General features: G+C 46.8%; 2 protein-coding genes across 7 annotated transcripts in view; both read right to left on the reverse strand.

Moving 5' to 3' along the window:
- Positions 1-26,575, reverse strand: part of LOC119406943 (adenosylhomocysteinase-like 1) — a 277,734-nt gene that overhangs the window by 105,123 nt on the left and 146,036 nt on the right. The window contains exon 1 of one of the 6 annotated variants that reach the window (XM_037673737.2): positions 12,023-12,647. The exons of 4 other annotated variants lie outside the window; for them this stretch is intronic. In XM_037673737.2, the coding sequence (XP_037529665.1) occupies positions 12,023-12,058 (36 nt within the window). In that variant the 5' untranslated portion in view covers positions 12,059-12,647. Of the gene's footprint in view, positions 1-1,703; positions 1,881-12,022; positions 12,648-26,575 lie in introns of those variants that run through there. One more of the 6 variants, XM_037673735.2, reaches the window with a different exon arrangement.
- LOC119406953 (uncharacterized) overlaps positions 1-26,575 on the reverse strand; it is a 487,035-nt gene that overhangs the window by 53,504 nt on the left and 406,956 nt on the right. The window lies entirely within an intron of this gene.

Below are 26,575 nucleotides of genomic sequence, written 5' to 3' on the forward strand. Positions count from 1 at the left end.
GCTGCGATCGTTCAGCCACCATGAGAATGATGGGGAGTACATGAATTTGCTTATCCTTCGTGCTTGCGGCTTCGAATGCACTTGTGACTTGGTTTATTGTTGTATTTTGGCTGTTTCAGACAAAAGAATGGCTCGTTGTGAACCTCGTGAGCAGGTTTGAAGTGATGGATATAAAATGGTCAAGGTGGTGAAGTGGGACTGCTGAACTTTTGCTGAACTTCGACTTGCGACAAAGCGGCTGTAGACCCCACAGAGCAACACAGAAAAAAAACGAAGCTTAGGCAAATCCATGTACTACCCATCGTTGCCATATATGCTGCAGCTGAAGCGCCATGAGTTGCAGCTCCCACGGACACCAGCGCCAGATTTCCCTCTAGTGTACTATTATGAAATTATGATTCATCGAAGCACTCTGAGATATAGGAGCGTACGCAAACAACGGCGTAAAAACTCAGGGCCGCTATTTCGGACATTGGCAGATTCCTAGTTGTTGTCAAATACTACCGTCTTGGCTTCTGCTGGCTTCTCTTTGCTAAGATGGAGGGGGGGGGGGGGGAGACATCTACTTTGATGGACAGCAACGTGAAGGAATTGGGCAGTTTCCAGAACGGACGTCCTGGGACACACGCTTAAGACGATGCTTTTAGTGCCAGCAGAGATTGGTGTCGGACGCTCCTGACCCCTCGTCTTTTACGGTTTCACGGGAATCGGCGACTGCAATTCATCATAAGATTATGGGTGCGCGGATTAGGAGTACATGACGAAAACAATTATGCAAATCAGGCATAATTTGAATGTGCTTCCAGAGTCACGAATCAAAGGCGCAATGCTTTCCTTGCGGTAAAAGTCGTAAACACCTTCGTCTTCGAAGACATAAAAAGATTACATTGTTCTCTCTTATGCATGTCCCCATTTATCTATAGATTTTACAGCCACTCAAGTTCACACTGACAAGGTTTGCTGACAATTCGGCGGCAAATGCACGTTTACATCTCTACAGGTTTCTAGCTCAACACAACGCGTGCACTGTCATTCGAGAATGAAGCGCTGGGAAACAAGAAAAAGAGGTATTTCCCTTTCCCACATTGTCCGGCTTCAATGACACTTCCACGATTTATTCAGATTCGTCAAGTGCTCCGCTTGACGCAACAATCACACGTTGCGACTTACAGCAGCTAAGTGATAAACCTGTCGCACTTCACTGTCTTCCCCTTCACGCTTCATTCGTTGGCAATACTATAATGAACACAATGACAGGGAACAGCTAAACATGAAACGGTTCAGCAGACGCACTGAACATGACAATGCCCCGTTAGATTAGATGTGCGACGAGAACGCTTTAGCTGGCGCAGCATACACATTCTAGGTTTCAATCAAACATCACCAATTATCGCGAGAAAGTATTGCTCCATGCCATGCGGACAAAGAAAGATACTATAGGATACACTGTGTCCCCGACGTTAAGCTTTTTCGCAACACATAATCAACTTGCCGAAAGTGGCACTTTGATCGTAATCGTCGTTGGCTCAAAAGAAGTTCGGTGTTCCCTTTTCCCATTAATATCCCGTGTGCACGTGATCGTGATGACACCACTGGTATGACCGGCTGCCCCCTTGAAAAGCGCAGTTCTGTTTGGCGGGAGAAGTACCAAGAAGGAAATCGAAACAGATTCGCAGAAACGCTTAGAACCACCTTTCCGTTACCTTCTTGCTTCCGCGACGCCCACACAGGCTCCTCCGCTTCCTCGGACCGCTCAAAAAGAGAGCTCCCTCGAGCAGCACGGATTACAACACCTTGTCCAGGTGATATACTGCGGCAAAGGTGGACTAGTCCTCTCCTAGAGCACACCGTTTCACTTTTCCGTCCACACCGCCGAAGAGGAGGAGACGCAAAGAACAACCCAAGAGACGTTACACTTTCGCCGACTAATGCGGAACGGTCTGAACGTACGCTGAACGACAAGAAGGGGAGGGGGGGGGGGGGGGCAGGGAGCCTATACGACGCCGTGCAACGAGCTGCGCGAAAAGAATGCGTGGGCACAAGCGTGATCTGGAGCTGCCAACGCGAAAAATTAAGAAAACAACGAAAGAGTGACGAAGAACAACGGTGACAAAAAGAATTCTTGGCTCGGACTTGGCGAAAGACTGCTTTCTTGAGAGAGAGCCACGCGTATGGATGGGAAGTGACGTCATAGAGGGGAGGAGTATGCTGGTGATGGTTCATACGCTTGGAGAAAGAAAGAAAGAAAGAAAGAAAGAAAAGAAAAAAGAAAGAAAGAAAGAAAGAAAGAAAGAAAGAAAGAAAGAAAGAAAGAAAGAAAGAAAGAAAGAAAGAAAGAAAGAAAGAAAAGTGTCAGGGTATACCGGGAGACCCTCCTCAGTTGTGAGACAATGGCACGGAGTCAAAGCGTCGTCATGCTGCAGCATCGCGCTTCTTTGATCACCCTCGCCGAGACACCATTACATCCTCCTCCTCCTCATGTTTTAGACAGCTTAGTACACTCTAGTGCGGGTTCGTGGGTCCCGAAAAGAGGAGGAGGGGGTGGGGGTTCCACACAGTGCACGTGCCAAGATCATTCGCCTCACCGGCACCGCGCCGTGTGTTGTATATAGATGTTATAGACGGCTAGATCCTGCAACAATCTTGCCAGCGTATGTGCGCGGTGATCCAAACGCGCATGTTTTCGGAATCCGCGCACGCAGAGATTGCACGTGTGACGATTCTCACGGTTTCAATTTTAAGCACGGCTTTTCTACTCGCTTTTTACTGTTTCTTTATCATCTAGCTAAAAAGTGCCACGAAGGAAAGCTTGAGGACGCTGACCAAAGTTGTAACTTGAAGAACCCATTCGTGGCCGCGTTAATTTTTTTTTATTGCGATAGCAATTATATGAACAATACAGGCGCGCTTCTGCCGTCGCCGTGAAGTTCCGTACAAAGTCCAAATCGATAACATCGTCCTGCGTGCCGTGTGCTATGCGTGCAAATTTGACGGCAGCGCCTCCCTCCCTCCCTGCGTATAGTGGCTGCTCTGGACACCACTAAACGCAGCGCAGCCAGAATTACTAGCGCAGTGGAAGAGACGTTCGCGACTTCACTCGGCATTCCGTGCTTGCCAATTAGCCAGAAGTGTGCGCGAGCGACCTCGCTCCCGTAAAAATGCCAAAGAAAGAGCACGAATGATTAGGCGCAACCTGCATGCGACAGAAGCATGCAGCTATCGGCTATAGAGAGCGGCAGGAGGACACACGCTGACTTGCGACAGAGAGGAACGCAATTTTTCTTTTTTAAGAGCCCCGTGCCAGAAGTACAAGAAGGAGACAAGCTGAAGTTGAAGCCAAGACGCGTGACCGGCGATAACAAGGTAACGCAGCGTTACGCAGAGTGCGACGCAGCGTCCAATGACAGGAGAGCGATGACATTCCGTAGAAAAAAAAGGGGGAGGTGGGTGTCTTGGTGTTTCTCATCATTCTGTCGCACTGCGTGACGCAAGAACGGTGACTCACGTGACGTCATTACGGTGCGTACTCTCGATTGGTCCATATTAGCGAATTAGTCCATATTAGGTTGGTCCATATTAGCGAATTAGTACATCGACCAAGGAAAAAGAGAAGATGGCTTTCGCCGTCGAGTCGTCGTGGGCAAACGCATAAGGGACCCTGTGAGTTTTATGGTCGCTGCTACCTTGAGACGCAACCACAAATTACCAAATATTCAAGCACGCGCTGTCGTCGCCGTTGACTTATAGAGTGCGCCGGATGACCATAAAACTTGAAGGAAAAAAAAAAGGGGGGGGGGGCACTCTTACGAAAGCTATCGTGTTCGGGGTGTATACGGAGGTAGTTAACACGTGCGCAGCTGCTGCGCAAATAAGCAGGACGGAGCTGGCTCATGCTGACAGCTCCCCGCTGTGAAGAACAGGTTCCCCGTACACTCCATCGGCGCTGCGGTCTTCCAGTGCATCGTCGCGTTGGCAAGCTCAGACAAAGAGCGACAACCCTCGCCTTCTGCACGACGTCTTTTTGTCCTCGCAAGACGTACTCGGTCGACGGGAGACGACGCGACGAGCTATAGCGATTACGGCGTCGTCGCAGGACTTCCCGACGTCAGCAGTTCGAGAGAACGGGGAAAACAAAAGCGGCGCGTACGTTGGCGACCGGGCGGGCTCCTCGCCCTGCAACGTGCTCCTTCTTTCATAAGCTGCAGCGTCATAGCTGCCGCCGCTGTACCGGGATGCGGACGTAAGTCGGGAGCACGTGCTCCGCGCGTACGAGGCAGCGGCGGGAAGACAAGTAAGCCCCGTTCCTTGTGTCTTTCTTTTTCACCGGTTAGACGCGCGCGAGATCGAAGTTAGAGGGGTGCAAGGAACGTACATCCGGCGACGAAAGTTTACGGGACGCGAGTTTCACGGCAAACGCGAATCACTGCTCTGCCAAGGCTCGAAGCCTCTAATTTAGTGGATAACTGCAATTTGCATGAACGTAAGAAGGGGAATCGATCACTGGCTCGCTTTCTTTGTTAGGCACAGCCTAATGAAACCAAGAGACAATGAAGCGAAGGAGAGTATAGTGGACATTATTTGTAGTCTAACTCTAGTGCAATAATTATGACGTAAGTGTAAAGAAATTAATGTTGACGAAAAGACAACTTGCAGATTGTAGGTTCGGTCCTTGCCGGCGGCAAGTTTTCTTTTCATCCACTTAAATCTATTTACATTTATATCATAATTACAACACTACAGTTAAAGACTACAAATAATGTCCCTTATCGTTGTCTCTTGGTTTCATTAGGTCGCAATTTTCATAATACAGGCTGAAGAGGCAATATGTATAGAAAGACAGGGAGGTTAGCCAATGCTTGGGTCGGTTTGCTACCCTGTGCTGGAAGAAGATGGTAAAGGAAGTAAAAAAGAATATAGGCAAGGCGAAACTGGCTGAAAGATTCGTGTTCCCAGGCTAAGCGACAATTCGGCTCTTTCGCAAATTTCATATCCCGTTAGCTGCACATATAAACGAGACAGTGAAGCTATTACAAGAACGCACTCCTTTTTGCGGGAGCAAGCATGAAAAGCGAGCCGGATCCCCGCATTCACATTGTGATCGCCGAGCAAGTAGAGCTAAGGCACGAGATTCCGATAGCGCACTTGACTGGACACTCAGTGTTTTCAGTGCGTTCTTTCTTTTGCCCACTCCCTATATAATGTATTCAAAACACGACAGCGACACTACGGAGGCTGTGCTTCGCATCTAAAATATTGCTTTAGCTGGTGATATACGACAGAAGCGCACGGCGTAAGTCCCCATAACCACTGCCAGCTGGTGATAAGCGTTTCAGACGACGAAGAGTCATTCCGCTGCAGGGGAATCCTTTTCGATCACTTTCTTCTTGCTTTCGGGCCGGGTACTTTCTTCCGCGCGGCCACACGTCAGCCCGAAATGAATTCATTTTCCGGCTCTTTCAGCGCACGTGCCTGGATAAAAGGCAGCAATCCTTTGAGCCCATCACGACGCGTTCACTGCCGAGGCCTTCCACTGCGACGGCCAACATACTACAGACGATCGGATGCTTACACGGGGCTGAATGCGTTATCATCATCAGCCCGAGTACACCCACTGCAGGTCAAAGGCCTCTCGTGCTTCTCGAGTTAACCCGGTCCTGCGCTTGCTGCGGCCACGTCATCTCGGCAAACTTCTTAATCTCATGTGCCCACCTAACTTTCTGCCTCCCCAAGGCGTGCTTGGCTTCTCTTGGAATCCAGCCTGTTACCCTTAATGACCAGCGGTTATCTTGCCAACGCGCTACATTCCCTGCCCAAGCCCATTTCTTCTTGAGTTCGACTAAGACGTCATTAACACGCGTTTGTTCCCTGACCCAGTCTTCTCGTTCATTAATTTTACACCTATCATTTTGCTTGCCATCAGCAAGCTTCGTCGTCCTCAATTTAAGTTGAACCGTTTTCGTAAGCCTCGAGCTTTGGGCAACGTAGGTAAGTACCAAGCCATGTGTATTAAAACACAGGACAAGAGTAAAGAACACACTGACACTGCAGTGCGTGCCCCGCCTTACGGCGCTGCCGTGAACATAAACAAGCCTGCTAGTCTTCCATGTCTCACAGTGCAGTAGCTGATGCCAAAGGTAAGGTAGTCATCGAGTTCGCGTCCCAGTTTCATGCAGAGCGGGCTTTTCAAAGAACGTGCACCTTAATAGCACATGCTGCACGCTCTGTTTGATTCCTATACTTGCACTTATGACAAGCGCGCACGTCATATTGGGCAGTTAAGTAGGCACAGAACACATTCTATCCTGTCCGGCGTTTATTTCACTGTCCGGTCTTATGTGTGCGATTGTCAAACATGCGGGAACATGGTGAACCACGATGATAGATTACAGCAAGATGTACAAACTATAAGTTAACACTGTGATTCCAAATGTACCACGTGCTGTTTGTAACACACGCTGTTTTGGTAACTAATAATAATTGTTGGTGTTTAACGTCCCAAAACCACGATATGATTATAAGGGACGCCGTAGTGGAGTGCTCCGGAAATTCCGACCACCCGGGGTTCTTTAACGTACACTTAAATCTAAGTACACGGGCCTCCAGCATTTTCGCCGCCATCGAAAATGCCGCCGGGATTCGATCCCGCGACGTTCGGGACCACAGCCACTAGACCACCGTGGCGGATTGTTTTGGTAACTCTAAACTCGTATGTATACATTTGAAACATAAGCACATCCTGTAAAGTATCCCGTTTGATAAGCTGGGGAAAGTATTCATTTGTAATACTTCAGCAAACAACTTGCAAATTCATCAATTAGATTATTGATGTAACATCTTAAATAAGATTTTATTGTTCTTTCTTCCCATTTTCTTGCCTGGATGTACACTCAGTTGACAGAAATAAAAGTAGACAAAACTAGTTAATTCTTCTTGATATGCAAATCTGTCTGGGCATCACGCAGCACGTTATAAACTATTATGAAACAGTGCAAAGGTTTGTACATCTGCAAAGTAAAAGCCGCCGAGGAAAGTCGACAAGCACAGATGATAAACGCGCGCGCATATCGTCGGCATAGTTTGCCACTGATCAGAGCATGCTTTGCTCCCCATAATTTTGCTCTTTACAGCGACAAGTATAAGCAAACAAGCAAAAAAAAAAACATCGACGATGATGTTGGTGTTTAACGTCCCAAAACCACGATATGATTATAAGGGACGCCGTAGTGGAGTGCTCCGGAAATTCCGACCACCCGGGGTTCTTTAACGTACACTTAAATCTAAGTACACGGGCCTCCAGCATTTTCGCCGCCATCGAAAATGCCGCCGGGATTCGATCCCGCGACGTTCGGGACCACAGCCACTAGACCACCGTGGCGGATTGTTTTGGTAACTCTAAACTCGTATGTATACATTTGAAACATAAGCACATCCTGTAAAGTATCCCGTTTGATAAGCTGGGGAAAGTATTCATTTGTAATTTTCGCCGCCATCGAAAATGCCGCCGGGATTCGATCCCGCGACGTTCGGGACCACAGCCACTAGACCACCGTGGCGGATTGTTTTGGTAACTCTAAACTCGTATGTATACATTTGAAACATAAGCACATCCTGTAAAGTATCCCGTTTGATAAGCTGGGGAAAGTATTCATTTGTAATACTTCAGCAAACAACTTGCAAATTCATCAATTAGATTAATATTGATGTAACAACTTAAATAAGATTTTATTGTTCTTTCTTCCCATTTTCTTGCCTGGATGTACACTCAGTTGACAGAAATAAAAGTAGACAAAACTAGTTAATTCTTCTTGATATGCAAATCTGTCTGGGCATCACGCAGCACGTTATAAACTATTATGAAACAGTGCAAAGGTTTGTACATCTGCAAAGTAAAAGCCGCCGAGGAAAGTCGACAAGCACAGATGATAAACGCGCGCGCATATCGTCGGCATAGTTTGCCACTGATCAGAGCATGCTTTGCTCCCCATAATTTTGCTCTTTACAGCGACAAGTATAAGCAAACAAGCAAAAAAAAAAAAAACATCGACGATGATATAAAGCACCATATCCATCATCACAACGAGCAGCTGCGTGCATTCCCTGCTGAACGACGTACACGGTAAGTTAGGCTGAATCATCCGCGGCCTGGCGTTTATCGTCACGCAAAATGATTGAGCAACGAAGCACGGCGAACACTTGTGTGCGTGCGCGTGTTAGCGGCATGTGTTGCGCTTAACCTATCGCCGTTCACATGAAACACGCGTGGAATGTTCGCGGCGAAACCGCCTCAATTTCCTCCAGATATACTAATTATCCGGCGCCTTTCAAATGCAGCGTTACGTTCGACGTGTTACAAAAATTAAGCGCCCTTCCGTATAGAGGGATAAAGTGGGCGAGGGAAGCTTGGCGTATCCGTTCCTGACCAACTATTTTTCTTTTTCTTAGTTTTTTTCTTTCTCTCTATCGCACTGCGCAATGTTACCTCCCAACCTTTTCCTTCCTTCAACCCGGGAATCGGAGCAACACCGACGTGCTTAGCATCAGACTACTTGTGCAGCTATAGGCAACAACGACGCTCATGTGTGAAACAATAAAAAGCAACATTGAAAGGCAACAGTGAAATGTGGCAACGCGAAATGGAGAGTGACCTCGACAACAGATCGCGCATTTCCATATCAGAAATGGCTGATCACCGACAAGCCCACGATCTAGACAGCATCAGTTATTGGAAAACGGCGCATACAGTTACGCATGTCAGCGGCGAACCTTCGAGTGCCAATTCGTGTACACCCGCATTTCTGTAGACTCGCCAGCGGCGGGTTCAAATCATGCTGCCGCCACCGATATCTGTAGCTCGTAGAAGCTTCTCTTAAAATATGGGGTTTTAAGTGCCGAAACCAAGATACACTTATGAGGTACGCAGTAGGGGGGGGGGCGGTGACAGCGGATGAATTTCGATTTGGGGTTCTTTAACGTGCATCTAAATCTAAGCAGACGCATGTTCTTCGCAATTCTCCCCATACAAATTGCGGCCGCCGTGGCCTGGAATCCAATTCCCGCACCCTCGAGCTAACATGAAAGAAAAGGCTATCATCCCGTCGAGAGTATAGTGCAGAGCAGTACACAAATAAAGAAGCCTTAGAGCCGTCATTGCGCATTTGTGATACAGACGCATGTATTACATTTCAAATGATTGACCTGCCACATCCGTGAGTAAACACTTGCGAATATAGGCAAGTCAGGAAGGTGATCAACAATTCTAACTATAGACGTATACTTTAATCTATCCGAGCTTCAGCTTTAACAGAACGTCTTTCGCACTATAGCCTCGGAGACTCGCTACAAAAGTCGGGGCTCTCATTACCGTCTTTAATTACACCCGCTTCTCTTTTTCGGCTTTACTCCAGTAGTCACGACTGGTGTGACGAAACGATTTAGCTGAACACGCTCTATGAGTCATACGATACAACAAGTACGTTACGCTCTTAGTCATTACTTTGACGCACGAACATTTGTGAGATGTGCCCAAAAGTACTTCGAACATTTCTCTTTTTTTTCCTTTTTTTTTGTACACTGCTAATTCACTATATTGTGTTACGAAAGATGGGTAGAGTAAAATGAGAGTCAAATATCTGCGTAAGCGAATGTTACGACGATGACATGACGCGTAAAACAGGCGTGACGCTCGACTAACCAACAATAATACTTGCTGGGGTTTTACGTCCGAAAACCGCGATACGATTAGGAAAGAGGCCGTAGCGGAGGACTCCGAAAATTTCGATCCACTTTAAAGCGAAATTCAACTCTGAAATTATTTAAGCAGTTTTTAATAACCAATCAGATGAGCGCAGACAGGCAAGGTATTTCGTCGGGCAATCATAAAGGCCATAACCTGAGTTCCTTACTGAAGTAAACAACACACATCAATCACAGAGAGATCTATGCGACTGCCTAGGAGGCTGAAAGAGTGCGGTACACTTGAAACACCACGAACTGCAAAATGACATTCGTGCAAGTTCATTTTCGGTTGCATAGCAAACTAAGAATACGTGGGGCTCCGATGTCGCGCCACTTAGCCACAACAAACAAAGCATTCTGTCATTTTAGCCACGTCAGACCAAAACCACGTGTAAGGAAGCAAGCACTGTCATCGATGATGCCGATTCCGCTGCTGCCGCTACCGTTGCTGCCTTTGAACTTCAATCACAAAAACACGTCAAGAAAACAGATTCCTGATAATAGGTACACATGCGCCGATGTTTTTGCGAAGGCGTATCAAAAGATGCACCGCACAAAATGTCAAACGCTGATGCTGAAACAACCTGATGTGCCGTATAGACCCGTGTAGAAGCCGCACGGCCTTAACAGTTTCTGTAGTAATTCTGTAGTAACTTTCTGTAGTAATTCTCGCTAGTTAAGTCCGATTGTGTGCAACGATGCACCAGACGAAATAAAGCTAAAACAATTGAATCATAACTTTCGTTCGGCAGATATTTGGATATTCTTTTTCTCGTTACCTTAATAACGCACAAAGATCGATCAAAATATCTATCGATTTCTTTAGTTACTTCTTTGACGTGCAAACACGGACACAAGAAAGAAGTCACGGCAACACAAGCGCCTCTCTCTGAGCTCTCTCTTGTGTCCGTGTTTGCACGCCCAGTCTTTTGTCATAATACATACCAACTAGCTCAGCTCTCTTAGTATAGTAACTTTCGGGCACCAATCCGAAGATGACCACAACGCAGGACCACGACAACAGTCCTGCACATGCGCAAGGATTGACTGTTTTCTAGCCGGTTTCCTTTACTAAAGCTAGCGACGCGGTCTTTACACGCGACTATACGGCAACTGTTCGCCTCATACGGGCGTGCGCGGTTCAAAGTCAAGGTTTCTTTCTTCTCTCAGCGAAACCTTTCCTGCAATTAGATGCGCCACTTGGCAGATGCTATACGCTCATAATGGTCGATCGCGGACCTTTGATAAACCACGCGTAGCCTTCGGAAAACCACCGCGAAAGCAGGCCCTTTTGTATACAAGTGAAGGCAGTCTCTGAAGCATGAAGCATTTTGTTTTTTCTTTACTTGCTCATACCGTAGGCAACTCGTTTCCGGCTTAGGGGAAAAAAAAAAACGCGCGCCTACTGCAGCCTAAGTCTGACTTTGAATAAAACAAACGGATCCAGATATGGCGTGCGTCCTTCACGTTCGTGTTTAATAATAGAAACGGCCAACTAGGTAGCATTTCCCGCTTTCACGGTGGTTCTGAGCTGGCCTCAAGATGCTAAAATGACTCCAGCCACACCTTTTGAAACGACGCGACGTTTCAAGGCCCGTCCGGTCTTTTCCTCGGGGCTTGAAACGTCGGGTCCATTTAAAAAGAACAGTGGCTAGAGCCATTTCAGCATCTAGGAGTCTTTCGCCTCGCCAGACAGTTCTCTGTCACAATACTCAAGGGCTGTACACGAATCTGACAAGCACCTCGAAAGCCGTGTCACTTTAGCGCTGAATTCTCACGTAAATTAAGAGCGTTGCTAAAGGTTGTAAATATATTGTTCATAACAAGAGAAGTGGAATAACTTATATGAGTATTACAAGTTTCAACATAGCTTACAGCGGTTAGTCAAGGTTCCACTCATCGGATATTTTTTTTTTTTTGTCTGTGTATGTGCACTATCAGCAAAGCTACCAAACGTCAGGCGTGACTAGTGTCCAAGCTTCAGGAAGCCCATTTCCGCACAGTACAGAATTTAAGTCTCTCTAATACGACTACCGTGAAAGAAGCAAGGAGTGCAACACACAAGAGAGAAGAAAACTAAACAAAACACATGTGTTGGTGTCCAGCCTTAACTTCTTTCACGGCGAATCTCTAAACCAGCGCTAATATATGCTGTCGCGTTTGACACTCCAATGCACGTTTGAAGCAGTTACTAACGTGACACGAACACAAGCTACTCGCCATAACAGTGAGTCAAGAGGAACAGCATCTGCCAATCAAAAGACTGAACGTATTCTTTATCTTTTACCTTGGCCGACATCTTATCCGGTGGATCGCCGTTCATTGTAGGTGCTCAGACAGCCGGTGTTTCCACACACGCCGATGACAACGAAGGAACAAATAAAAATACGACGACGTAGCGTCTCGCTTCGGCCGATGTTTTGCAACTCACGCAGAAGCCGATGGTCGCCGACACTGCTGCAACGATTCTCGAAGGTTGTTTTAAACTTAAAAGGCAGGGTGTTTCGTCGCTCGCTAAGACGATCGCAGTCGGGGGTGTAACCGATGTGCAACAAAGAGTTAGAATTCGCGCTCACCAAAAACTCGCGAACAGGAACTCACAGCTGCAGACCGTAATACGCTGGTGTGGAAGGAGTCGCAACAAGCCTCCCGCACAGGCAGCGCCTAAGGTTTGTGTCTTGTTTCTACAGTTCGACGAAGGGTGATAGGTGTTATACCGCCGAGGCTCGGAACGATGAACTTGGAGGCGGAGCCTGACGTCCTCGCACAACACAGACACGACGACCAATGTTCCGAGGAACACACCAAGAACAACGAAATGCCTACAAAAGCAACTTAAAGGGAAGGGGTGGGTAGGAACGGGCGAAGCGCTGCTCTAGGGCGCGCTGCGCTTTACTAAGGCGCCCGCAAAACACGCCGGCGAAGCAGACGGCGAAATCGCGCCTTTGACGCGGCGCCACACAGGAACCCAGCAGCGCGGCGTTAGCGCAAACCCGCCTCCTCCTCATCGCTTCCTTCTCGTCCGCAGCGAGCTTCGCCTCGCCGCCACACCGGAAGCGAGCGGCGCCTCACTCGCAAGCGACGACCGAGCGACAGACGGCGCCACCGACACCGTGAAGTCACTTCCGGGTTTCGGGCGGCTCGTTTAACTTTTCGTACTTTTCTCTCCGCGCACCTTTTCTCTCTCTCACTGCTCATCGCGCTGTTGTGTCTTCCGCTGAAGTCGACGGCGCGCCTTTATTATTTTTTATAAGCGAAACATACACTCGTTCTTTTTGTCTGCTATCATCACGCAGCCGCGCCGGTCCGTTTTTAGCGTTTGCTGTTCGCGCTTCCTCCAGGCGGAGTTACGCCGTATTCCGGCGGAAAAACGCCGATTCAACGCGTCTGCACGTACGATAACGAGATAACAGCGATCGAGTAAACGGCGTGTCCCAGGCAGAGCGACAATTCCAGTTGTCTTCGAATGTAAAGAAGAACCATGACGCGTGTTACAGCCTGAACGGCAGCAGTAACTGAGAGCGATGAAAGGAGTGCATAAGGTAGATAAGGAGTGTACTATCAATGGACTGAAGATAAAAATAAATGCTATACGTGTGAAAGTGCGGCACTGTAGTTATAACGACGCCCTAGGAGCGAACAAAACCAACCCCAAGATCAGAAGCGGATACAATAGCCGGAACTTGATGCATCTGCGTTCCCGTGACCACAAGGTATACAGGGAGCCTTGAAAGGACTTCCAGTTTCAATCAGAAAGTCATGTTATAAACAGAGCGCCAGCTTCGTACGATTCTTCGTGTCAATCAAAATCTCCTATTTTCAATCATCACAGCTGTGAAATCCAAAAGCGGCAGAACACATCAAACAAACACGACGTGACAAATTCTGTAAGCCTTTCGCACTAAGTCATGTAGGCCGCAGTACATATATAAGGGGGGGTGCCAGAGGGAAGAGAGGCCACGCCCCCCCCCCCCTAAATATTTTTCGCCTGTCCCCCCTTGCCCCACTCAAAGACCAAGCATAGTCAAAACACACCGCATATCTACCCTCCCCTCCCCTCCCCTCCCATCCCCCCCCTCCCCCAGTAAAGAAATCCGCCCCTGCTACGTGGCTTAAGAGAATGCTTAGGTTACAGTTACCTAACCTTCTAGCGGACACTGAGTAGCTTGGGCATCACGTTGGCGTTAGCGCGAATAAAACTGCCTATTCTTGCTGCCCTGTACCCCGGGCCTTAGTAACTTAGCCGCCAAGGTGCTGCGTTGAGGACGCGGGTTCGATTCCTGGCGCCGTTTCGATGAGGGCGAAGTCAAAAAAAGAAAAAAAAAAACAGCCATGTACTTAGGGGCACGGTAAAGAACCCCGGACGGTCAAAATTAATTTCCATTCTCCCATTACGGCGTGCCTCGTAATCACATCGTGATTTTGGCATGTAAAACCGCGGAATTTATTAAATAATCTTCTCTTCTTGCTGCCCTCTGAGGGAGTGGGCGGAGAGTCTAAGACACTGCCTCGTAACGCCGGCGCGTAGGTTCCTCACGTGCTTTATTTTTATTTAAGAAACGCACTAAAGAAAGAACAAACGAGACAAAAACAAAACGGTGAGCTTAAGGCTCCCTCGTGACGTGCCGGGGTCCGTTAGTTTACGCACCGCCCACTCCAAACTGTCGGGAGTTCTTTTGGCGGGGGCCGACCCAATCCTGGACTCGAGGACTCTAAAATTAAACGGACCCGCGCCAACGAAACTCGAAAATAGCGTAAAGAAAACAAGCCACACATCACGATAAGAAGAGAGAGCGAGAAAGGTAGAGACTGCAGTGAGAAGCCCGAGCGCCATCGAAGCTCTCCACCTCCTACTTTTCTCTGCTCTTCTTTCCATCTGTCTTTCCCTTAATCCCCCCCCCCCTCCTCTTAATGTAGGGCAGTAAACCGGTTTATATACCTCTGGTTGGCCTGCTTGCCTTTCTCTCATTATCTCTTTCTCTCAAAAAAGGAAACAAGCTACATATCACGATGAGGAGAGATAGAAAAGAGGCGGAGGATGTTGTATTCAATGTACACGCACGTGCAGTCTATATATTGCGCCAATATGTAACCATGTACACGCATGCGTAATGCATACTGCGTCAGTATGTAAACGAATTCACTGGCACAATAAATTTAGTTGAAAGATTGCGCTGGGAGTGTCTTCTCTGTTGTCCGCGTCTTTTTGTTGCGCAGTCGTACTGAAGCAGGAAGAAGTTAGAGAGGGAGGGAGACTGAAGTGAGAAGCCCGAGCGCGAAAGAACAAGAAAAAAGAGTGTCTCGCAAGTTGGCTCGCAAGCCGACGCGGCCGATATAAGAAGAGAGAGAGGGAGGGAGATTCAAGCGAGAAAGGGAGAGCGCGCCTCGCAAGTTGGCTGAGCCCCGTGGCACGATGGATGACTCGCGTGATCGGAGACGCCATATCCACCGGCGGCAACCCAAGGAAACCGCCACGTGTGCCGAGAAAAGTTTCTTTTGGATCGAGAAATATATAGGCCAGCCGGCCGGGCGCCCTAAAAATAGTTTTCGTTTCTTTCTGCCGCAAAATGCCGCACTGCGCGAATGACTGATGCTTTTGAACGCACCGCCGCGAGAGAGCTTCGGGGCACGCGTAGCTCTATATGCGCAGACCGGCGCGGCCTGGGCGTCATCGGAATGCGGGAGCGGTAAATAGAAGAAAAGGTGTATAGCTACCGCGAGTTTTCGATAACTCAGGCACTAGCGCAAAGAATCACACGGGCGGCGAAAGAGCAACACCGGACACAGGGCTATGTCCGTTGTGTCCCGCCTTGCTACTTCGCCGTCCGTGTGATCCTTTCCACTATACTACCTGAATTATGTACTACCAGCTACCCACATCAGCCTGTCCTTTCGAGTTTTCGATGTTTAAGCCACCGAGAGCATAGACGAAAGGAGGAACTTAAAACTGCAGGTCTGTGACGTCGTTAAGGGGGGAAAAAAGCAATACAGGAAGAAAAGACTGTAGAGGACCCTCTCTACAACGTTTTGTTGCCGTACTGTTTTAGGGGCGAAGCTCCTTAAGGCGGCACCCGTTCGTCCCTCGTAGTCGTAGTAGTGCGTAACCAGTCGTAACGCTAGTACCAGATCTTGACCTCCAAGGTGGTGCCGGTGGGAGATTTTTCCTGTGCGTTGTTGAACAATAAAAAATTCGCAGCGTGCGCGTTAACTAAAAGCCGAATTCTTCTGTCTCTCATTCCCCATTAGCAGCCATTGGCATGTTCCAGTAGGAAACGTTAGTAGAAGTAGAAGTGTAAGTGTTAGCTAAAAGCCGACTTCTTCTGTCTCTCATTCCCATTAGCAGCCATTGTTTACCTCCAAGGTAGTGCCTGGTGAGATTTCTCCTGTGCGTGATTAAACAATAAAAATTTTGTTCAAAACGCCGTTGATTGATGAAATAAACCAACGAAAGACGCCAGATGTTTTGTAAAAGCAAAACGAAAGAACGCCAGATGTTTCTAAAGCAAGAGGAAAAGACGCCAGCTGCTTAACGAAAGACGCCAGATGTTTTCTAAAGCAATGGTTTTCTAAACAATGAAAATTCACAGCGTACATCTAAATTAACGTGAGCTGCAAGTCGTCATAACTCATCGAACCTTTAGTATAAACGCGCCCGATCTCACGTCGGTGATGATGTACTGGGCAGAATTCACGGAAGATTCACGGTTTACCGATGAACCTCCGCAGCTTCGCCCACTCATCATCATTCACTCCGTGGATATGCTGTGATTTTTTTATTTTATTTTTTTTCGCACGACTAGAAGATGATGCACGAACTGGCCCAACAGGCAACGCTTCCAAAACTGTAGAAATGGGTAAATCACACAAATGACAATCTGCAGGAAATAGTTGCGATCACGTTATTTAACGAGGAGGTAGCGCGAACAGATTGAGAAGTGGCAGTGTTCGTTAGTCAATTAACAGACAAAGAAACAAGTTGCTTTTCCCGCATATTTTCTTACGCCATTAAACCATACGCACAATCAGGCAATGTCGTTTCACCTTCAAAATATTGTATTGATATGTAAACGAATATATGAATAACCCGCGGCTACAATCTACCGCATTTCTCGTTCCATTGCGACCATTCTGACCAATGGCGTGGCCAGATAGGGCGGGGGGGGGGGGGTGTTGGAAGCACCCCCCCCCGCCCATATGGGTAAATTTTGAATGGTTAATATACGCGCGCACACACCAACACACGCACGAACATACATAAATGAATAACCCTCCTCCCCAACCCCAGAACAAAAGAAATGTGTAGCTACGCCCAAGATTTTGACACACCAAAAGTAACCAATAATCATATCGTAACGTCATCAGCGCACAAGTTATACATTTATGTCCAGTGGCGACTCACCAAGATTATGCCTATCATCCTCCATAAGATTACGTGATAACAATAAAAACGCGATCAAATAATCATTTACTACGCTTAACACGATGTGCTTAGAATACGACGGGTGTGGCATCTACGGTTGCGTTTGTCACAGAGGAATGGCCAGCGGTGCGGCATGCAACTTATGCGGCTGTGAGGAGACGATTGAGCACATTCTGTGCCAATGCCCATCCTATACCAGACACAACGACGTGTTCTAGGAGCCAAACTCGATCATCTTAATGCGAGACTGCTATCATAAAACACGATCATGGGACCTTGGCCCACGGTTTCGTGAATGTACGAGGTCACGAAAGCCCTGTTGTTCTACTAGAAGACGACCGGAGTACACGAGCGCCTGTAAACTACCACAGCGAGTTCGTGTAGCGCGTGTTCAAACTAAATGTTCATCTCTTCTCTTTCTTACTCTCGTTCTTCCTTCCCTATCCTTTCTATTATTCGCCCAATCCTCCAACCCACGTGTAGGGCAGCCAATAGAGCCAAAACTTGGTTAAACTCTTCAAAATTGGCTAGCGCGAAATCAGCAAGGACTACGAAGGAACACAGATGTACAGGACAGGCGCTGTGTTCTGTGTTCATCTGTGTTCCTTCGTAGTCCTTGTTGATTTTGCGCTAGCCAATTTTGAAGATTATGAACCAACTAGCCCAGCAACGTATACTATTGGTTAAACTCCATGCCTTTCCACTTCGTTTCTCTATCTAAAAAAAAAAAAGAGCCCTTTGAAAGACTACAATGAGCATCTTGAAAAGAAAAACTGTGAACCCTGAAAAAAAGCGCGTACAAAAAAAGAAAAAAAAGAAAAAAAAAAGAGACCAAGACATACATAGAAAGAACGACCGCTCGACACGAATAACAAATAGGCACGTTGGTGCTTGACGCTTTACAGACAAAAAAAAAAAAAAAGAGAGAACGGCAGTCCACAAATTTTTTTAGGCAACAAACCGCATATACAAACAGCAAGCGCCGAGAAGCCCGTACGAATTGCCAGTTTATGTAATGCGTAGGGGGGCGGCGTCCGCGCAATGCGGCCAATAAATAAGCGACAGCCAGACAACTATATGGCACGTGAACAACGACGTACCCCTGACCAAATTCACAAAAGGACGTCATCGCATAGAATAACAACACATGTTTTGCTCGCAAAACGGCGCGGCCACTACGCGATAACGACAGCTCGAAGCACCAGCCGTTTATTCGACCATGTTGTTCTTGGAACAAAAGACGCGGCAGTATCGAAGACACGCTCGAGAATCGAGGGACAATCGCTGTTTTTATTCGAGCCACCAAAATTCTACTTTATTTGCAATTTTACATTTCAAAAAAAGAAAGAAACGTGATCGGCGTTTTGGATGGGCCAGCCAAGCACGCGCGAACTACGTGACCGGCTTTTGCTAGAGAATCGTGACCACGCGGGATGTGGATGCAAGGCCCGGCAGAAACAACAAACGAGCGAATTAATTAACTAATTAATGAGGAAAGCTAAATAAATAGTAAGATGAAGCCGTACAATTGAATTACCAATGTTAATGACGAAAGAAAAATAACAAAATGATTAAAGAAAGAAAAATTAGTGAGCAATGCAATAATAATATCTGTGGTTTTACGTGCCAAACCACGATATGATTATGAAGGACGCCGTAGTGGAGTGCTCCGGAAATTTCGACCGTCCGGCGTTCTGTAACGTGCACTGATACGGCACACAACACACATCGAAATGCGACCATAGCGGAATCCATCGCGGGATCGAACCCGCGACCTTCGGATCAGCAGCCGAGCGCCTTAACCGTCGTACAACCGTGGCAGCTCATGAAAAATGTAAAGAACGACATAAATACTGAAGCTACGAAAGAAAAAAAAAAAGACGACGCGTGAAAGAAGAATTGAAGAACAAAAAATTAATATAAGAACGAACGGTAAATGATGGAAAGCAGCTATCCGGAGCAGCGTTCAAGTTTTAAAGACACCGTAATGGCTTCTCGTGGAGAACAGTTAAACGAGCCGCGTTGTGGCTGCGTATGTTGCCGCGCTGCAATGCTCGTGGAATAAGCCAGGCAATACATTTACACGCAAATTTCGGCGCAAGGCGTGTAAGTTGCGCATGTGTGTTGCTACTACAAAAGGCTTTCTGCATGCCCTTCGCTATAGTGTAATATTATATCCACGTCTATCACACCGCGCGGGAAAAATGTAAACACCAAAAACGTGAACAGTACATTGTGTTCTTCCAGCTGTCGCCTCGCCGAAAAAGCATCGGAAGGAAAAAAAAAATTAAGAAAAGAAGAAAGAAGATGCGACGTTTATGACATATCTGAACATGACCGCAAGTCATAACGCTGGACGTAAAGGGGACGATATGCAAATCATCCCGAGCCCAGAAATGTGTATACTTTACGAGTGAATAAGATGGGCGGCATGCTATCGAAAAACGAGCGACAGCGATAGAAAGAAAAATGGGCGCTATAAAATAAGCAAACACGCGCTAAGCAAGATCGCACATAAAACAAGCAAGAAAAGTCCATCCCCGCATTTTAATAGTACAAATTCTGACGAGAGCATCCCTCTGCTCGGTGAAGCGCAAAATGGGCCCCCTTTGGGAGACCGTCCGAAAGGGCACGTTATGAGGCCTGGTGAGTTTCATGACTGCGCCAGGTTGTTTCTCTATTTTTTTTTTAAGTACACCAGAGAAAACCTTGTCCTTGAGTTATCGTGAACGCCAAAACAGAAAAAGCCACTTATAAGCATTTCAGTTTCACGGCATATGCTAATGCCGCTATGCGGAGACGGCGGTAGAAAAGAAAGAAAGAAAGAAAGAAAGAAAGAAAGAAAGAAAGAAAGAAAGAAAGAAAGAAAGAAAGAAAGAAAGAAAGAAAGAAAGAAAGAAAGAATATGAGAAAGGAAACAAACGAAGAAAGAAACAATGAATGTATGAATGAATGAATGAATCCATCCGTCCATTCATCCATCCATCCATCCATTCAATCAATCAATCAATCAATCAATCAATCAATCAATCAATCAATCAATCAATCGAACAGGAAAAAGGGAAAGAAACAAAGAATGGATGTATGAAAGGAAACAATTAATTAATCATTTATTCTTTTCGGCGGAATGTAAGCGTGCTATAGCCAAGCACGGAAAACGACGACCAGAGGCGACCCATATCGCCAGAACCCGTTCTCCAATATGCGATCACCGGAATAATAAATGTGCAGAGACCATAAGCTTCTTTTTTGGAAAATTCTGCAACCAGTACGTTCTCAATGGCGCTGAAGTGGGCGTATTTTCCATACGCGACGACGAGCTTTTATGCGGTGACCCATTTGCTTTCAGAGATGCAATACAAAAAAAAGAAAGAAACGAGACGGGGTGGGGGGTGGATAAAGAACGTCGCATCCGGGCATCACTTTCTAGCACGGATAACGAAAAAAACAAAGAACAAACAGAGCGAAGAACGCTAAGCCCAATGATTGACTGCAGAGGTCGTTCCTTGCGAAAGCGCTCGAGCGAGAGCCGCGACGGTCCGCGGCTACTTCGAGCACAATCCCCGCCAAAGCCCGCCGGCTGTTCCGCGTTCGGCTTCTCCTGCGACATGGCTGTCAGAGGTGAAGAGCGCTTCGCTGAAAAGATGAGCAGTCTGTTCAGCGCGTAGATACGTAAACTACATTTCTTTGAGCTGCAATCTGTCAGCAGATAAGATAATACACCAACATAGCGATAAGCTATGAAAAAGAGACCAGCAATCCAACACGAACGATATTCTTTCGGTAGCCCCACCACGGAGCTCTAGTGGTTATGGCGCTCGACTGCTGACCCGAAGGTCGCGGGATCAAATCCCGGCCGCGGCGGCTGCATTTTCGATGGGGGCGAGAATGTTTGAGGCCCGTGTACTTAGACTTAGGTGCACGTTAAAGAACCCCAGGTGGTCGAAATTTCCGGAGCCCTCCACTACGGCGAGCCTCACAATCGTATCGTGGTTTTGGGACGTTAAACCCCAGATATTATTATATTGTTTCGCTAGACCATGCAGTACTATAGTACGAAGTACTATTCATAGTACGAAGTACTATGAATCTCATATTTATTTACATCACCGTAATTACAGTCGAATCTGTTATCTATATTCTTTGAAAGTGAAAAAAATTGCTAATTGTCTCTATGGTCACTTCGAGCTGGAAAACGAAGATATTTATAATAAGTTCTGAGGTCTTAAGGGCCGATTCCAGGATATGCTTAACGCCGTGATAAAGGACTCCGGAAATAATTTGCACTCGTAACTGAGGTCCTGAATCACTTTGCAAGCAATCAGCGAACGACATCAGTCTCGAAGTTTATGCGCAAAACGACACAAGCACGCACACATACACACGTGTTCATGTTATTCATGGTAAATACCCGCGATCACCTTCTTCCTCGGCGATGCGTTAACGATCGCCAGAGCGCTGGCGTCGCAACATTTACGCGTAAATACCCCCCGAACGAAGTTTTGAAAGAGCAATATAGCTAATCGATGTGTATAGGCCTGTGCGTGCTCACGTAGGAATTCTACCACCCAGATCAGCATTTTTTTTTTTTTGTAAGGCTTGCACTTAAGGGACAATACTTCCTGTGTGCATGTGTATTAGATCTGTGCTGTAAACCCCGTTGATCGACCGATAGAAGGAAACGTACAAATAGAAAAACTACAGGTTGCTCTATCGTGCGGCTTAATCGATAAGCAGCGCGGTCATTAAATTCCGTGCCGAACGAAACACGCTTTAGCGAGCAATGTTTCCCGCCACGGTTTCCACAGCAAGGCAGAAAGGACGACGGGAAGGTCCCGATAGAATCGCGAACTGAGCGAGGTCGTTAAGATGTCGACAGTGCGGCGGCTGCATAGTCCCGCATACCACGGTCTCCTCGTCATCGATTGCAACGGTCATTATCGTTATTGCGATGAACACGCTCTGAGAACACGGCGTCCACTTTGCCTTTAATACTGCCCGATGTTATCCAATAACAAGAGGCGATGTACATTTCTCGTACACCGATTTCCTTTTCTCTTTTTCTATTTTAAGGCGAAAAGTGCCTCTTCAGACAAAAAACGAGGCTTGTGGTAAAAAGCTCACGTGACCTCACGCACAATGAGAAATAACACCAATGGTTCGAGCCCGAAATGAACCCGGGCACTTTGTGTGGCAGTGAACCACTGCGCCAGCGCTTGGAACACTACGCCAGCGCTTGGTTTGGCGTAGCGCTTGGGCGGTTAATAGAATGCTTTCCTATTTTCGTATATCGCGACTTGAATGATTAAGATCACGAAACATCGAATGCATCAACAATACTGTTCTCATGCGTATACGTACACTGTAGCACTGGTCGTTAAGCTAAACAATAGAAAACGGCACGGCTACAGCCCTATACGGAGGAAACCCATCCGTAAAATAGTCTACAGCGCTTATTTATTTCCTATGCTCAATCCCCTTATCGTGCAGCGTTAGTTGAATCCTTCCAACGTTGCTTTTAAACTAAAATACGTTCATCACTACGGAGATGCAGGCGACGTTCGCAACGATGAACTGTTCTGGCAACGCCGGGCTCAGCTGTGCTTTCAGGCGATTTCGTTCTGGAAGTCAAATATCTGATCTTTCTGCAGAGGGCGAATGTGCTAGGAAGTGTCGCGTCACACTGGTAATTCAACATACAATATAGCGAATAAAAGCGAAGGGTCACGTTTACAAATGGACGCAGAGTCTAAATGCTGAAAATACTACGTCCTCTCAAATAAAATATACAAATAGACATCAGCAAACGGTGGATAGCTACGAACCAAAACGAAATATTCACGTATTTAACGAAGTACTTGTAAGCCAAGGTAAGCCAAGGGTTATCCGAAATACTATGTTTTAATCTTTATGCTTGTACAGTTGCTTGTATATCTGCTGCAACAGGAACTTCTGACTATATGCTTTCAAATCGCCTATGAAGGAAACGCACGCTACGGTTACATAGCTGTTTCCTTTATTCACTTTACACATTTTTCACGTGCGCCCATTTTCCATCATGGTCGGCTTATAGGCCATAAAGATGGCACCGTTGTAGACAATTACTTCCGAACAAAGATTCGGCACTTCTTTTTCTTTTATGAAATAATTCGAAAACACGCTTTCATCAAAGAAAATAGTTGCAGAAACGCATTCAGAGCATAGAGACTTCTAAAGAACTACCTAATCATGGCAGGCACATTCGCTACGACGCGCATGCGCAGACAAACTTCTATGGTTGTGCGGCGAAAGGGGAGGAGTAGAAAGGGAGAGAAGGTAGCGTTGCAGCTACGCAGCACGTAACCAGTGCGTGAGCGCGGCGGGCACTACACTTCGTGCAACTATAACTACGGCCGGCAACAAGGCCGCACGTGCTGGCGCAGGAATTGACGTGGGCAACGCAAGTCGCACTTACCAAAACGGAAGTCACGTGATGGGAGTGGACGGGGCAGCGACGATCCGCTCGACAGTCACGTGAGGCGTGAAAGAATTAAGCGTGATTAAAAAAAAATGAGGGCTTCGTCAAGAAAAGAAAGCACACACAGCATGAGAATTAAAGGTACCGACACGCAAATGCTCCGGGGAGCAGCATTGGAAGGACACTTTTTGGAACACCAGCTTAGACACTGACGCTTAGGCGAAGCACAAGGAAAGAACGGCCACACACACGTACGCGTAGGACGGACTACTTTATCCTTTTATGGGTTTATCTCTTCTATCGTAGAAATTTCAAAGCGTAAGCAAAAACGTATTGAAGAAAGAAAAATATAAGAATGAAGTTAGAAAAGCAGTAGGCTAAGGAAGTAAGTAAAACTATTTTTATGGCCACACTGTTTATCTTACAGCACGAAACATAAGTACGAGTCCGTGGCGATAGCGTGAAACCTTTGTTTATTTCATTTTACCTTTTTTTTAGGGTCACTGTCATGACTGTGTAGTATTGTCGCTGCAGACTCTTCTATCATTGTTTCGCACCCCCTTTCCCAAGCACAGGGTAGCCAGCCGCAGTTTTCCTCTGGTTAACCTCCCTGTCTTTCCATTACATTTCTTCCTCTCTCTCTCAGTCTAATGACTGAGTTACCTTCTTTATCTTTTCTTTTCAGCGCAGTGTTGCTGCTCTACTGAACGACAAACCTTCTAAAGAACATGCGCTGCGATTAGATATAAGTGCGACATGTCGAATCTCCATGGCCATCGTTCAGATGGTGAGAAGAGAAAAGGAAACGAGATACTATACGAATCCGAAGAAGAAGAAAAAAAAAAGGGGGTGTCGGCACTGGCGAGACGTCATACCAAAGATCTCGCGAACGACATTCTGCCGAGGTTGGAGCATGCGACGTCGTCTGTCGCGATCCGCCTCTTTCACGATGCCACAGCGCATGCGCCCTTTCCCTAGCGGTAAAGTCACCAAACGCCCCTTGATCTCGGAGGCTTGCGTTCCGGCCACAGCGGTTGTCCCGGCCCCTACCAAAACGGAAGACGGCCGCACAGGAAAATGAAAAAGGCGGATTGCAGCGGCCGTGAATGCCACCAGCAGCTGTCGTCACTTAAAAAAAAAAAGAAAAAATCTCGGCGCCGAAAATGATCCGACGCATTCACCACGCGTATATGCCGGAGGCAGCACGTGTCGGAATTTTAAAACACGCGAAGTGCGGACTAGCGCGAAAACAGTTCTCTAAAAATAAATTTTTAAAAATGCAAGCAAAATAAACAACGAGGCGTCTTTTCCCGATGGCGTCGTTAGAATCAAGTTTCTTCTTCGTAGCGAGAGATACGCGCACGTCGGGGGTCGTTCGAGTGAATAAGTAGCACAGCTCAATAGTGACGTAGCACAACAAAAAAAGAAAAGACTCGATGACAAGCACTCCTCAGGCTTCCAGACGCGCGTTCCTTCCGTAAGGCATTGAGCCACGATTGCTGCCTTGCGCAGGACTCACAATGCGCAGTGCGATGACAGCTTTGCATAGCACGAGGCAACCAACTCATTCTTAACGCATCAAAAGAGAGCGCATTGCATTGAAAAGGAGTAAAGGACTTCGCTGAAGCATCTATCAAGAGTATGCGCGCGTTTATCTGACACTTTGAATACGCTCGAGTGCGTGCTCTCGTTTAAAAAGCAGCGATTTCTCATGCTTGTGTTCGTCATTCTCGTCTAGAGCGAACGTTGTTGTTGTTGTTGTTGTTGTTGTTGTATTGAAATAAAGATAAGCAAACGAAATCTTGTCGCCATTTTCTCACGGCGGCTATCGCTTCTTCACATTAAAAATGTGAGAAAAATGACTGAAGTTTTGGGTTTGGAAAGTTTAAGCTAAAAGTTCTCTCTTTATAAAACGCGTCAATATCTGGGATGTATGTAGTCTAGACGGAAATACCAGTGCCTTCAAAAAAAAAAAAAAAAAGGTCAGAAGGCTTTGACTACTTTGTTGTTGTTTTTATGTATGCTTGCAACAAACGTAACAAAGAAAGTTCCACTCGTAATGTTGTTTATTCTAAGGCCCAGAGTATTACAATCGTAGAACACGGAATTGATTGATTGATTGATTGATTGATTGATTGATTGATTGATTGATTGATTGATTGATTGATTGATTGATTGATTGATTGATTGATTGATTGCGTTTACCGACACGGTGGAACACCTCGGCTACAAGAATCACCACAGCGAAGGGTTTCCGACGTAATTTTCAGCCACCCTTCATTATCGCGTAGTAGAAAAACTTCAGCACACGAGGGTCTCATTCCGCGCCCTGTACCCCCTGGAAAGCAGCAGCCGTTACAGGGAATCGAATCGGTGACCTTGTGCTGGGCAGTGTTTCCAAGCCAGGACACTGAGCTACTGTGGCGTGCCGCCGGCACCAACCATGCGTCGAAACCCCTAACGATGTGCGAACGGATAAGGCGAGAGCAACGACTTAGGAAGGTCACCTTGCAATAGGGTGAAAAGAAAAGACACAAACAGAAACGCAGCAACACAAATCATCGGCGGCTCCGTCTTGATTCAAACGACGAACGCCTGACACACAGCGCGATACGGCGCTTTTTATGAAACATTGAAAACCAGGTTGAAGTGCCAGTTTTGCCTCGGGCGACTTGGGCACAGCGTTAGTGCGGCCAAGCACTGCCTATCAAGAGACGGCGTAGTGTCGATAAGAAGGCATTTTTTTCCTTCCGGATTTCCTCGCGTTGAGTACCCAACACTCTTTGATAAAGTTTTACGACCGCAAAGCAAACATGGGCGCGTTCTACAGTTTCGTTCCTCATACAAATGCTGTATACGTGTTGCTCTGTACGGTTTGCATTACCAGGAAAGGCTCCTCGGGGGGCGCAGAAAGGCCAAAGGTCCTTTTTCTTTTTGTCCTCTCGCTTCAGCCTTACCGCATG

Source organism: Rhipicephalus sanguineus, chromosome 10 (assembly GCF_013339695.2).
Source record: "Rhipicephalus sanguineus isolate Rsan-2018 chromosome 10, BIME_Rsan_1.4, whole genome shotgun sequence".
Taxonomy (NCBI): domain Eukaryota; kingdom Metazoa; phylum Arthropoda; class Arachnida; order Ixodida; family Ixodidae; genus Rhipicephalus; species Rhipicephalus sanguineus.